Source organism: Puma concolor, chromosome A1 (assembly GCF_028749965.1).
Source record: "Puma concolor isolate L17-30 chromosome A1, mPumCon1.1.hap2, whole genome shotgun sequence".
Lineage (NCBI taxonomy): Eukaryota > Metazoa > Chordata > Mammalia > Carnivora > Felidae > Puma > Puma concolor.
In genome coordinates, this window is record NC_141667.1 from 4,887,959 (window position 1) to 4,901,307 (window position 13,349).

The 13,349-nt window shown below is 49.7% G+C and overlaps 1 protein-coding gene across 1 annotated transcript in view; it reads left to right on the top strand.

The window, feature by feature from the left end:
* The window catches only part of UBE2QL1 (ubiquitin conjugating enzyme E2 QL1), a 40,935-nt gene extending 39,061 nt beyond the window's left edge, over positions 1-1,874 (top strand). Inside the window, exon 2 of the mRNA XM_086675719.1 lies at positions 510-1,874. Within this exon, the coding sequence (XP_086531845.1) occupies positions 510-641 (132 nt within the window). The 3' untranslated portion in view covers positions 642-1,874. The remainder of the gene's footprint in view (positions 1-509) is intronic.
* The last annotated feature ends 11,475 nt before the right edge of the window (positions 1,875-13,349 follow it).

Genomic DNA, 13,349 nt, shown 5'->3' on the forward strand with positions numbered 1-13,349 from the left:
GCACAGAGCCCGACACGGGGCTTGAACTCACAATCCGCAATATCATGACCTGAGCCAAAGTCAGATGCTTAATTGACTGAGCCACCCAGGTGCCCCTTAAAGTCAGAGTTTTAAAATGTGTGTGTGAATACATAAGTGTACACATCCAGATATGAGTCTGTTACGGGAGAGGCTGGAAGTCACAGGGAACATGTCCTCGGTGGGAGGCAGAGGCCATGGGAGCTGCCTTTCGCCCGAGGGACAAGCCAAGGCTTCTGCAGATGCTCATCTGGTGCAGGCCGGGGCCTCCCGGGCCACGGGGAGCCGGGCGGAGAGGAGCCAGCAGGTGCTTTCCGGGCCTGGAAATGAGGCATCAGGGGGAGCTGGGCGGCACCCCTCCTTCCCTGCCAGCCCGGCACCCCGCTTGCTTGTCACCCGTCTGGGGGTCCCATAGATGAAGGCAGCAGAAGTTAACCCCTGTGGGATCAGAGCAGGGGTTCTAACCTGGTTTCCCTTTCCCTCTCCTGCAGGGACGGATCTGTAGAAAGGCCGGCAAATCAAAAAAGTCCTTCAGCCGCAAGGAAGCCGAAGCTACCTTTAAAAGTTTGGTGAAGACGCATGAAAAGTACGGCTGGGTCACCCCACCCGTGTCCGACGGCTGATGTCCCCGGCGACGTGCGGTAGACTCTTCAGCCACCTGTCCACACACACACACGAATTCCCAACATCTCCTCCTCAACGCCGAGCATCCCCCATCCTTTTCTACTCTGCAGCCGGAACTGAATCCTGAATGCCAAGGAGACGTTTAAGTTATTTATGAACAGATGTGTTTACAGGGAGAACGAGGGAGCGAACGCTGTTCGGGATTAGGTTTCGATTGTAAATGAGCGGCCATCTCGAAGTCACTTTAGAACACATGTTGAGATGGTGCCATCCCCCAGCCCGCCTGCCCCTGTGCCTGCCCCTCGCACTGCCCTTAGCTTCTTCCCAGACAGTGGCCCCGAAGAGCAGGCAGGAGAGCCAGTGCCTGCTGCTCGCCCACTTCCATGTATGTGGTACCGTTCTTGTTTCCTAGGAACGCCCCGCATCGCTGTGCTCTGTGTCTGTTTCTCTCCCCGGCAGGTCAGCATAACTTGGAGACGTGTCTTTCTGTGGCCCCGTGTGACGACATGTAGACCTCATTTGTGCTATGACCTTCGGCTCCTGAAAACACGAACTTAATATCGCCAAGTTCTAGAGATGGAAAATGACAGATGCCCCCCCAGGAGAATGTGCTTTCTCTGCCTCCGCAGTGGTGGGCACCTGTCCACAGATAACCAGCACCCCGAGACGAGAGGCAGGGGTGCTGTGGCCACCGTGGGCGCACAACGGTTCAGATGCCGGGTGCACGCTCCCCGGGGCTCCGACATTGGGACAGCCTCTTCAGTATTCTGGAACGTTCCTCCGACGCTGCATCGTGCTCCTATCTTCTCTCAGCTCGTCAACCCACCACCAAAAGCAAAAGACAATTTCCCATTCACTGAAGTCATCTGACTCATTTTATTATCTGTGCTAGTGACAGGGAATCCGAGAACCGCCAAGGGTACCAAGTGACCATACGAGGACTTGCATGACCGGGTCTGTTTCCTCACCTTCAAGTCACTTGTGTGTCCCGGGGAGGGGAGGGGGGGGCCGGGCTGCGTGATGCGCGAGCACCCTCGCTGTGATATCAACTTCCTGTTATTTAATCTCCCACGGTTCATTTTTCTCTTCTGTTAAGTTCCTTAGAACTTTCTAAGAAGTTCCATGAAATGAGGAAATACTGTTTATAACAATACGTGGGAAGAGGTTAAAATGTTCATTCCAGGTGGAAAAATCTTATTGGACACATTTTAAATAAAATCATGCATACCTGATGCCCTGCCTCAAGAATCCAATCATTGGGGGCTGTCCTTCCACTTAAAATATTTGATCTGTTTTTAAAATTTAATATTTGAAATGCCACGATGGCATTCTACGGTGAGGTTAAAAAAAAAAAAAAATGAGTCTTAGGGACCCACGGTCTTTGCAAAAGGAGAAGCAGTTAGAAGCTAACAGGAAGCATTAAGGGTTGATTTGACCAAACTCGAGTGTTGGCCAGTGTGAAGGACAAGAAATCTTTGCCGATTAGGTTAAAATTCTGTGGGCAGTTTTGGCTAACCCGGGGACCTGTTCACTTGTCCAGGGTTGTCAGGGGTCTGAAAGACCTGGCCTCAGAGGACGGGGGTCAGCTTCCGGCACGACTGGCCGTTCACCAAATCCGCCCCCTTTTTGCTGCTCTTAGTTTTGATTAAGCCACTTCCTCCTATGCCCGTATTTCACATGCAGCGCCCTCTGTCCGGCCAAGATGGTACTGTGTTGAGCATGTGTGGCTGCCTGCTCATGTTCGCTCTGAGTAGTAATAAATAGTCACGAAACGTGATGGCAAAGATCCGAAGCTGTTCATCCGTCGGATCCTCTCCAGGGAATTCTCCGTCCTGGAAACCTGACATTTAGCGCACAGCCTTGAGCCTTTGGGCTCCTGTGTAATGAGATTACCCTGTGGATACCACAGATGTGGGACAGAAGCGGCTTGCCAGGGAAAGCGCCCGCACTTTCTTTCCAGATGTTTTCCTCTTCTGATGTAACATGGACGGTAACTTTCTTTTAAGACCTTGTGTATATATATTTGGATATACATAGAGTATAATGTGTATATACTACACACAGTATATGTAATGTGTGTCTATGCAGTATGTAACCTATCTCTAGAGCCTGTCACTTCCGTGCTGTTTGCTAACTGACTGAAGAACGGGTCCACAGTGTTTCAGGGTATATACCGCAGCCGAGTGCCGTCAGGAGGCTGGTTCCCACCCGAGGGTGGCCTCAGTCACTGCCAATAGCGACTGGGGCCAGGGGGTGGTGGGGGGTGGAGACACTTGGCCCAACGTCTAGCCCTCCGCACACCCTGAATTTTATTTCCTTTGCATGTTATTTCCATTGGGTGTGTTAGAAACTGGAAGCTATGGAAGAAATACTCTTTAGTGAAAGAAATGCCATTTTTCACTTAAACTGGTAAGACTTTGTGGTTTGAAAGCAGTGGAGAGTCACTGAAAACATGACCATTGCTTTCACTCTTCGTTGGAAGAACTCCCTTTGCAGTGGCTGGGGCATCGTAGGCAGACAAGGCAGCGTTGGCCAGATGGGGGAGCCTGGCCGTGCCCCGCTGACCCCGCATGAGGGTCCTGCCTGCCACCACCAGGCTGCCTCCCCGCTCTGAACTTGATGCCTGTCTCCAGGTCCCGGGTGGGAGGAAGGCTGTCTCGAGACTCAGCGAGCGGCTGGCTGGGGTCACCCTTCCGCACAGGCCAAGAAATCCCTCTTCAGACGGCAGGGAGATGATTGGACAGATGTACAGACATTCATGTCCCCCGGAGGCCACAGAGCCAGAGAAAGAAAAAGTATGAGCTCACACGTACGTCTCCTCCCACCCAGCCAGCGGTTTTCCTGGGCGGACTGCCGTTCGCCTTGGGGGCTGTGGATTAGACCTGCACACGGTTTACTGGCTGTTTGCAAGATCAAGAATTACTTATGCCTCAGGAAGTTCCATGTGAGCAGCAAGGTCATTGCCCTGGTTCCACACACACACACAGAGACGCACGCACACACATACCCCAGAAGACTCAGTCTCTAAAATCCATTGCTCAGGGAAAAAACTATTTAGATCCCAATTTTTAGCTCAAGTTCACTCTGTCTACCAAAATTCAACCTTATTTTTTGAAAGGGAAATCTAAGGACTATGAGAAACACCCAGAACAGAAGGGCAGAGGCCCCCGAGTCGATGTGACTGACCCTGGCAGATAATTCCACCCGCTGGAGCCTCAGTTTCCTGGGCTGTGAACTCCGATGGGGTCACTGTGAGGACTGACCTAAGCCATGAGGGAAGGTGTTTGGAAAAACCAGAAACTGTCACCTGAACTTTGTGTATTGCTTCGATAGTATGGGGAAATTGGTGTTAAACAACTGGGTTTAATTAGAACATACTTGGATAAAAGCTCAGATTGAACAATTACAATGATTCAAATAGAATTCACTTGTAACTATATCTGGTTTTCTGTCCCCAATCTCCTACTGGAAGTCAATCAACCAAAATTACTGGCCATCTCTCCACTCACTCAGACGTAGTAGGCAAGGGACAGGTTTTAGACGTGTCTCCTTCCCTAGAGGAACTCATAAGACAAGAAAAACATGCAGAAGTCACCAACAAATGAGTAGAGACCAGACACAGCTACATGCTACACTGCCTTGCAGAAGTTGTAGATGGGCCCAGAAGTTTCCAGGGAAGACTCCACAGAGAAGTCAGGGGTGAGTGATGGTTGGGCAAGAGGGAAGAAGGACAGGTGTAAGAGTTGGGGAGGGCTGAACATGCCCTTGTAGAGGACATGATGTTCTTCCACACTGGCCCTGGAGGGGTCCTCTCTATAGATCTGATTTCAAGAAGCAAGATGGAGACTAAATTTATAGCCTAACATGGCATGGGGGGCTGGCCCCTTCCCTGAGAATTGTATTTCGGTGAGTTTTAAATTTAGTTTTAGTTTTTTAATTTATTTGAAGAGAGAGAGAAATGCAGGAGGGGAAGAGAGAAAGGGAGAGAGAATCCCAAGCAAGCATTGCACAGTCAGTGCAGAGCCCAACGCAGGCCTTGAACTCGTGAACCGTGAGGTCATGACCTGAACTGAAGCCAAGACTCAGACACTTAACCAACTGAGCCACCCAGGCGCCCCATACATTAATTCAATGTTTTATCTGAACATTTCTAACCCCATGCAAAATATTAATGGAATTCATTTCTAGAGGGACACTACTTGCTTCCCAGCTGCAATGAGGATTCAGCCATTGAATCCGGGATGCCACCTAGTCTATCTTAGGACTCTCTGCAGTGGAGGAAACAGGCCCAGAGAGGTTGTGTGGCTCTTCCAAAGTCAGCTGGAGGACTGAAGCCAAGGCCGCCATATTTCTGGTGCTTTCTGATTCTCCATGATGCCTCCCGTGGACCATGAGGCAATTCGCATGGCCCACATTCAAGCCACACTTTTTAGCTTGCTGTTGGCTCCGCAGAGCCACAGGCCTTCCAGGTTGGCTGGGAAACACCCAGAATGATCCATTACACGATGAAAGCAAGTTGGTGAGAAGGCAGTTTGCCCTCATGAGTGCTCTGGGGAGCTCTGGCTTGGCACTCAGCTGGTGTGATCATAATCAATACTTTTTCTCTCCAGAGACATTAGTGTAGTATACAGCTCCACTCCTTAGCTTTATGTCAAGTTCCACCTTATCTTTCTGATTTTTACAGCCTCCAGTTTACATACTATTGAGGATTACTCAACCCCAGGGCCCATCTGACCTACAGGATGTGGCCAACAAGCTGGAAAAGCCAATCAAACATTGTTGACATCCAGGAAGGCAATAAGCAATGTTACCTTGGTTCCAGAAAAAACACAGGAGCAAAGTGTGCTGCCCAAAGAGGCAAAATCAAGGCAGAGTACTTGAATAGAGTGTAGATATGAAGGGAAGGAAGGTTTGATTTCAAGGCAGAATTCACTGGGAAGAGTCAGGTTCCAAGGTCATCCTCTTGGGTCAGTAAGGCAGTTACGTGTTAAGAGAATAAATACTTGCACTGCTTCCCACTGCATACTAAGCCTGTTTCTCCTACAGAGTTAAAAAAAAAAATACTACTACTACTAACAGTAAAGGAGAGTGCTTCCTCATTTCTCCTACTGGAGGTAAGGTAAGTGGCTGTCTGGTTTGTAGGCACATAATCACTTTGTATCTCTAGATCTTGGGCAATCGCCGGTGATGTCAGTAAATGAGCAAAAATAGAACCACTGTAGCTGGATGTGCTTGGTTTGCTCCTGCTTGCCCGTCCCACCAAACTGACTTTGTTTCCTGCACATTGTCTCCGTTTTGACCATGGTAGGATTCTGATCTACACATCTTGGGCTCCTGCAAACTTTCAGACTGTCCTCACGCTTCACACTGAGCCATTGGTGAATACTCTTTCTAAAAAGGTTGTCCAATTCTGTGGTCCTCAAAAGGAGGGGGAGGAAGCAGGAAGTAGGAAAGAAATGTTGGCTTTTGGAAAAGGGTGAAGGTATGAGGCAAATAATCTAGAGGCCCTGTTCTAATGGGAAAAACAATGACTCAGGAAAGCAAGACCCTAAAACCAATAAATGTCTTTGCATGGAATGTTTGTTGAGTCCTTGCATGGTCTACCTATGTTCAGTATTTCTTGCGGTTTCTCTGGGATTCCGTATGCATTGTCCAATGTGGCCCATTGCAGATGGCTTCCTGTCATGTGGTGGCCTCTGATCTTTTGTGCTTTGCTAAATTAAAACTCTGAAACAGGTCACGAGCATTCTCTATAAAAATCAATGAAATGTAACTGAACCAAATCTAATTAAGCCTCACTGTGGTTTAAATTTCTCCTTCAGCTTCCATTTGCATTATGAAGATTGTTGAACATGTTTGCCAAAGAGTCCCATTAAAGTTGAAATTGTGTACTTAGCACAACACTGTGGCCTAAACTAATACTGAATTGCAGAGCTACGTCTCTGGAAAACTGTTATAGAGTAGCAATTCTAGAAAGTGACAATTTTCACACACCCTAAGTTCAATCTATTTAAAAGGGACTATAGCTAATGTTTCACACTAGTATGTAAATTGGCTTTCGGTTTTTATTTTAAGCTATTTATCAGAGGAATTTCCCAGGACTTGTGTCAATATTTGAAATCATTTTTCAACCGAGAGCACGTATTTCTATTAAAACCTGAAAATGTTATCGTTTTAGTGTTGGGTAGGTAGTAGGTGAGGGCTGTGGAATCAGACAGCCCTGAATCCTCCCCATGTTCTTGCGTACGGATGAGCATCGTAGCCTCCTGGACACTCAGTCTCCGCTTTCTTTCTTTTTTTATTTATACTTATTTATTTTTGAGAGACAGAGTGAGACAAAGTGAGAGTGGGGGAGGGGCAGAGAGAGAGGGAGACACAGGATTGGAAACAGGCTCCAGGCTCTGAGCTGTCAGCACAGAGCCCGACGCGGGGCTCGAACTCACGGACCGCGAGATCATGACCTGAGCTGAAGTCGGACGCTCAACCGACTGAGCCACCCAGGCGCCCCTCAGTCTCCCCTTTCTTAACTAAGCCTGGGACGTTACTATGTCCCTTTGAGGGTGGCTATGACAAAGCATGTGATAACATGAGAAGCATGAAGTCCATGGCTGGCCTGGAAGTTTCATCCTTTTGGGCAAAGGTGTGGAAGATCCATCCTCCACAAGGCGATGGCTCTGAATATCTCCGGGGCAAGGGAGGTGAGTGTTGGACAGATTGCACACTGTCCCTGCACCGTACTCGGGCCCAGCTGGGTAGGAGAGTTGACTGCAGCAGATTGGGTGGTCTGTGTTCCGGGACATAGTTTTCTTAAGGCACAAGTTGAAGACCGGACAGGATTGCACCTGGACCTTGACGCTAAGAATTTAAGGTGTGGTCTCTGAGTCAGTAGGAAGGGGCGTGGCCAAAAGGCACAAGATGCGTGCACTGGACCTCGGCTTTGTTCATCTGTTGTTTGTCTTAAAGAGCTCTGTTCCTGCCAGAATGAACGTGAAACAAGTTATTTTGCCTTAGACATGGGGACATGAAGGAGACCATGAGGTGGATGTACACACAGTCTGTTTGTCAAACGGCTGGAGCTTGGTCTGTTCAGCCTACAGGTGTAGGGACAGCCATGCAGGCACTGGCCAGCGGAGAGGCAACGGGGTCAGGATACAGTGCATTTTGAAGCTACAATTTTTTTTTTTTTTGGTTTAAATGTATCCCAGAGCATTTTTTAAAATGTTTATTCATTTTTGAGAGAGAGAGAAAGAGAGAAAGTGCAAGTAGGGGAGGGGCAGAGAGAGAGGGAGACACAGAATCCAAAGCAGGCTCCAGGCTCTGAGCCATCAGCACAGAGCCCGATGAGGCTTGTGCCCATGAACTGTGAGATCATGACCTGAGCTGAAGTCGGACGCTTAACTGACTGAGCCACCCGGGCACCCCTATCCCAGAGCAATTTTTAAAGATTTTGGGGAGGGTCATGAAAGGTTTTCTAATAAATAATTTTGAAGCTTAAATCCAATTAGATAATTCTAAACAATAATAAACTTCTCCGTAGGAAACTATTCCTTTTTTTTTTTCTATGTCTACATTTGCAAAGCTTTTAATTTCTCAAAGACCTTTTAGAACTATGTTCTCACGTCGTCTCCATAGGGAACGCTGTGAGATAGATTTAACAGCCTTTCTGCGCCAGGCTTGGAGACAGGAAACAGGCGTGAAAAGTGTAATTGATTTTTCTAATCTGATTTCACTTAAACATGGTCAATTAGTTTCCTGTGTCACTAAAACATTACATGAAGTCAATCCTAAACCAACTTTTAGATCTCTACCTCCAGGGAATATTTCTAGCTACAACTTTCCAAAGTTTACCTCTTTTGACACTCTTAACTAGACAGTCCTTCTTAACTACTACCAAATTCACGTGCATGCATACACACACACACACACGCGCGCCTGATTCATGCAGCCTTGTTCTCATTGTTTCGAGGGTTTTCTTTCCACTTTACTGTAGTTTCTACATTTTATGCTGTTACTTTCCCATAAAACATATTAACTTCTGAAACAAGATACAGTTCCAGGCAAAGCTGCCTCCCTCCCTCTTCCGTGAATAGAGTCTCCCTGGGGGTCCCTACTGTCACCTACTGAGCTTGTGTCCTCGGTCCCTGGTCCCCAGACCCCTGGACTCCACGGCATCCAGGGTCAGACCTTCCCACCACGTTCAAACGGTGGGAATAAAGGCTGTTTCTAGTCAATGACAGCTTGGAGTTGGCTAAGTTGACTGGAGAAAGTGTTGGCAATAAAACCAAAGGCCCCACTCCCAATTTTCATGCCAAAGGTTTATTTAATAAATGAACTGGAAAGGGCCTCCCTGGAAAGAACTCTGTCATTTACTTTGGTTGCGTCTGTCCCAGGCTGGGTCCTCAGCTCAGAGCCTGTTCAAACATTTCCCAGCACACAGACGGTTTCAAACGAGGTGACTCAGAAGACTTCAAATGGTGAAAGGATTCTTTATAACCCAAAGATCTCCTTTTTCAGGAGGTGTTTTAAAGCTCAGGAAGTTACATCCAGACTCCAGGGTCCTCATCCAATATCTTGTAAATCTGGGACCAGAAATAGGGGCCTTGTTACTTCTAGTCATGTTGCCTTATGAGTGTAAAATATATCTACATATGCACATGGCACATAATGCATCCAATAACTAGGACCATCTTAGAATGTGAAGGAAAAAATTATACATATATATATATATATATATAGTAGTGGGTTGAATAGTGGTCCCCCCCAAAATCTGTCCAAGTCCTAAGCCCAGAACCTGTGAACTCGACCTTATTTGAAAAACAAAAAGTCTTTGCAGATGTAATTTAGGCCAGGATGCCAAGATGAGATCGTCCTGGATTCAGGCTGGTCCCCAAATCCAATGACAGGTATCCTTACAGGAGAAAGGCACAGGGAGATTGAAACACAGAGATACAGGGAAGGTGATGTGAATAGGGAGGCAGAGATTGGAAGGATGAGTCTACGCCAGGGAGCACCAAGGATAGATAGAAACACCAGAGCCTGGGAGGGAGGCATATGATGGATTGTCCCTCAGAGCCTCCAGACGGAAGTTTGCCTGATCTGGGACTTGTGAGTTGGCAGGTGATTCGATGCTCTCCCACCAGAGGCTCTCCCTTTGAACTTCTCTCTTTGAATCTCCAAAAATGTTTGAGTACCAAGATTTTAGTGACATTTGGTAGTTTCTATTTTTTGAAGTTTATCTATTTATTTTGAGAGAGACAGTGCAAGTCGGGGAGGGGCAGAGAGTGAGGAGAGAGAGAGAATCCCAAGCAGTCTCCTCACTGCCCAGTGCAGGGCTTGAACCCACGAAGCTGTGAGATCCTGACCTCATAGAGTCAGACATTAACCGACACTAAGAGCACCCAGGCACCCCTATTTTTTTAAGTAGACTTCACACCCAGTGCGGAGCCCAACACAGGGCCTGAACTCGCAACCCTGAGATCAAGGCCTGAGCGGAGATCAAGAGCCAGATGCTTAACCAACTGAGCCACCCAGACGCCCTGACATTGGTACTTTCTTAAGTAAGGAGCAAAGGTCACAACGGTGTGATAGTGGACTCCAGGAGCAGAAGGAAGAGAACTTGAAAAAGTTGAAGGCTTACAGAGAGCAGCCCCAGGAATAAAGATGCCCCAGGGGAGTCAGCCACACCTGAAAGTGACCCTCGAATGAGTCACACTCTCGTACGATCCTCTTTCCATCATGGGGGCAGGCCGATGGAATATGGAAGGATAATGGGATATGACCTCTGATTATGTCATGTTGAAGGGCAAGAGGGAGATGAGTCTAGACCTGCCCTGAAAAGAGAGATTCTCCTGTTGGCCTTAAAGAACTAAGCTGCCAAGTCACGGGGGCCACGCGGGTTGGCACAAGGGTCTCTGGGAGCCTAGAGAGGCCCCCAGCCAACACCAATAAGAAACGGGCCAGTCCTACTGGTGCAAGGGACTAAATTCTGCCAATAACTTCCTGAGCCTGGAGGACGACCCCAGCCTCCAGAAAGGCAGGCAGCCCAGCTGGCATGTTGACAACAAACTGGTGAGACCCTGAGCAGGGGACCCTGCTGCCCCGAGCCTGGACTCCTGACCCACGGGAGTTGAGAGACAACACGTGTGTTGCTATTTTAACTGCTGAAAGTCACACAGCAATAAAAAACGAATATGCCAGTCAGATGCTTTGCCCCCACCCGGAGACGTGGAACTCTGGTGAAGAGAAGGTTCCGGTAGAGGAGGGTGGGCCTTGCCCTGATGTGGAGTTGTGGGTCCTTTTGGGCACTTGGCCATTGCATTTGTTTCCTGGGGCTGCCCCAAAGGATCACCACAAACTGGGTGGACTAAAACCGCAGAAATTTAACCCTTCGTGTTCTCGAGGCCGCAAGTCCAAGGTCATGATGCTGCCAGGGCCACGCTCCCTCTGAGGGCCCTAGGGGAGATCTCTCTTGCCTCTTCCAGCTTCCAGGAGCTCCTGGTGTGTCTTGGCTTGTAGCTGCGACCTCGAATCCCTGCCTCCTTCTGTGTCAAGTCTTCCCCTGCCTTTCCTTAGACCACTGGGCATTGCACTTAGGGCTCACCTTGATAATCCAAGATGATGTCCTCATCCCAAGACTCTTAATTATGTCTGCAAACTACGCTTCCACATAAGGTCACGTTCCCAGGTATGAGGGGGTAGGCCATGCACATGTCTTTTTGGGGGGCCACCATTCAACCCACTCCAGATGTCACTGTCAACGTGGAAATTTGCACTCACGCTGATATGCTGGCTCTGCTGGCCTTTGGCTCTGGGGCCAAGCCCGCCCCACTCTGTGACCTGCAGATCACCTTCCCCAGAGACTGCTGTCCGTGCCTTGTCCCCATATGCATCACGCCTCCGCAGTGGAAGGTCAGGCTCGTGTCCACCTCAGGGCATCCGGGCGCTGCTGGGAGCTGAGGAGCAGACCTGGCCGTGACCTACCCCGTTTAGCACGTCAGTTCACCCACGGCCCTGCCATAGGAAGGACACGTGGGCCCGCAGCTCCTGGAATGGAGACTCTGGGGAGAAAGGAGGAGGAAAGACCAATGTGCTTCCGCTTGCTCTAAGCATCCGCCGAAGGCGATTCGAGGTCAGCTCATCTCACTAGAAAGCCCCACATTGACTCCTTCGGGGGAGTGAATCACCAGCTGTCTCAGTGCGCCTTTCCTTTAACTGGCTTTTCCTCCACCAAATCAAAGTGCTCTGAGTCATGCAGACCCGTAGGGAGGTGTTCACTGAGTCACCAGCCTATGGCACCCGTTCCGCCATGCGGTCCTGCGGATGCCTCCCCACAGTCCCAGCCGGTCACCTCCGCTGCTCACCACCCACCTGGCTGTGAACAGACGACAACGTGGGGACATTACAGCATCGGGAGAAAGAGAAACGGGAGATTCATTTTGCTATAAAAAGGTAAATCTCCTCCAGGAAGAAAAATGGCCGACTCTATAAATTCATCACCAACACCTGCCGGAAAACGCTGCTGCGCTCTGAGAAGCAAATTTGCCCGAAAGCCCCTTGAGCTCCCTGCAAGCCCACCCACCGCTCGGGCCTCAACGCATTGGGACCCCCAAAGGCGGCACTGCCCGAAGCCCAGAGAGAAAGTCCCCTCCTTTCCCTCGCATTCTCCTGGTCACCTCCTCTCCGCCAGCAGAAAACTCTCACTTGTCCCAGGATGAACCCACACGGATGTGCCCCAACACTGAATAGCCTCATGTTCATTATCCTGATGGCCGTCATCCGGCGTCCCCTGCCTGCCTTGTGCACGGTCAGGGCTGTGAGGCCTGGCGAAGGGTTGAGAGAGACAGGACATTTTATAATTAGTGGGAGGTCAGGGATAGAGACTAGGGGAAGAGAGAGGCTCAGAAACCCCGTCCCCTGTGGCTGGCAGTTTCTGAACGGCATGTGTGAACGTGTGGGTGGTTCTAGGCGATGTTAATTACTTGTCTTCCCAAAGCTGATCCAGCCGGGGCTTAAATGAAACACTGAGACTGTGGTCGGATCGCGTTCTCTCACTGAGATAAGGAGGGAACAACAGCGCTTCCCAAGTTAGAGGCAGGTTCTGACAGGTTCCCCTGGAGCCAGTGGTCTCAGGGGCCATGCCCCTTGGCGGGGGGGGGGGGGGGGGCCGGGGCAGGGGTGCACTTGGCACAAAGGCCTCGTGACCCAGTTGTGTCTGCTGGGGACACTGGCCCACGGGAGGCCACCGCCTCTCGACTGCAAGCCTGACGCAGAAGGCTGGCATTTCCCGACCACAGACTGGACACAAAGCAGCCACGGAAGCAGGACCCGTGCGGAAATAGCTGTCCAGAGTCCACCCTGTCATTCCTTGCTCTCTCATGTGGAGAACTGTATTTTCTTTCTCTCGAAAGCTTCCTTTATTTCCCCGTGACTCTAAGTGCTGGACAGAAGCAGGAGGTGCACCGGGAAAAGCTTCCCGCCCTTGCTGGGGGTGCCTGGCACTGGTCCAGAGGGGCCGTCGGAACACGGGCCCTGGCGGGGAGCGAGGCTGCATGGGCCTGGAAGCCGTAGGTTCCTGCGGGACGGGCCCCCACTGCCCACCTGAGTTTCCTAATGTTCTATTCGTGTGGGTTCTTTTTATTTTTTTCCCCCCATTTCAGTAGGGGGAAAAGCCATAGATTTCCTGTAAATTGTCACTAAAGGCAAAAAAA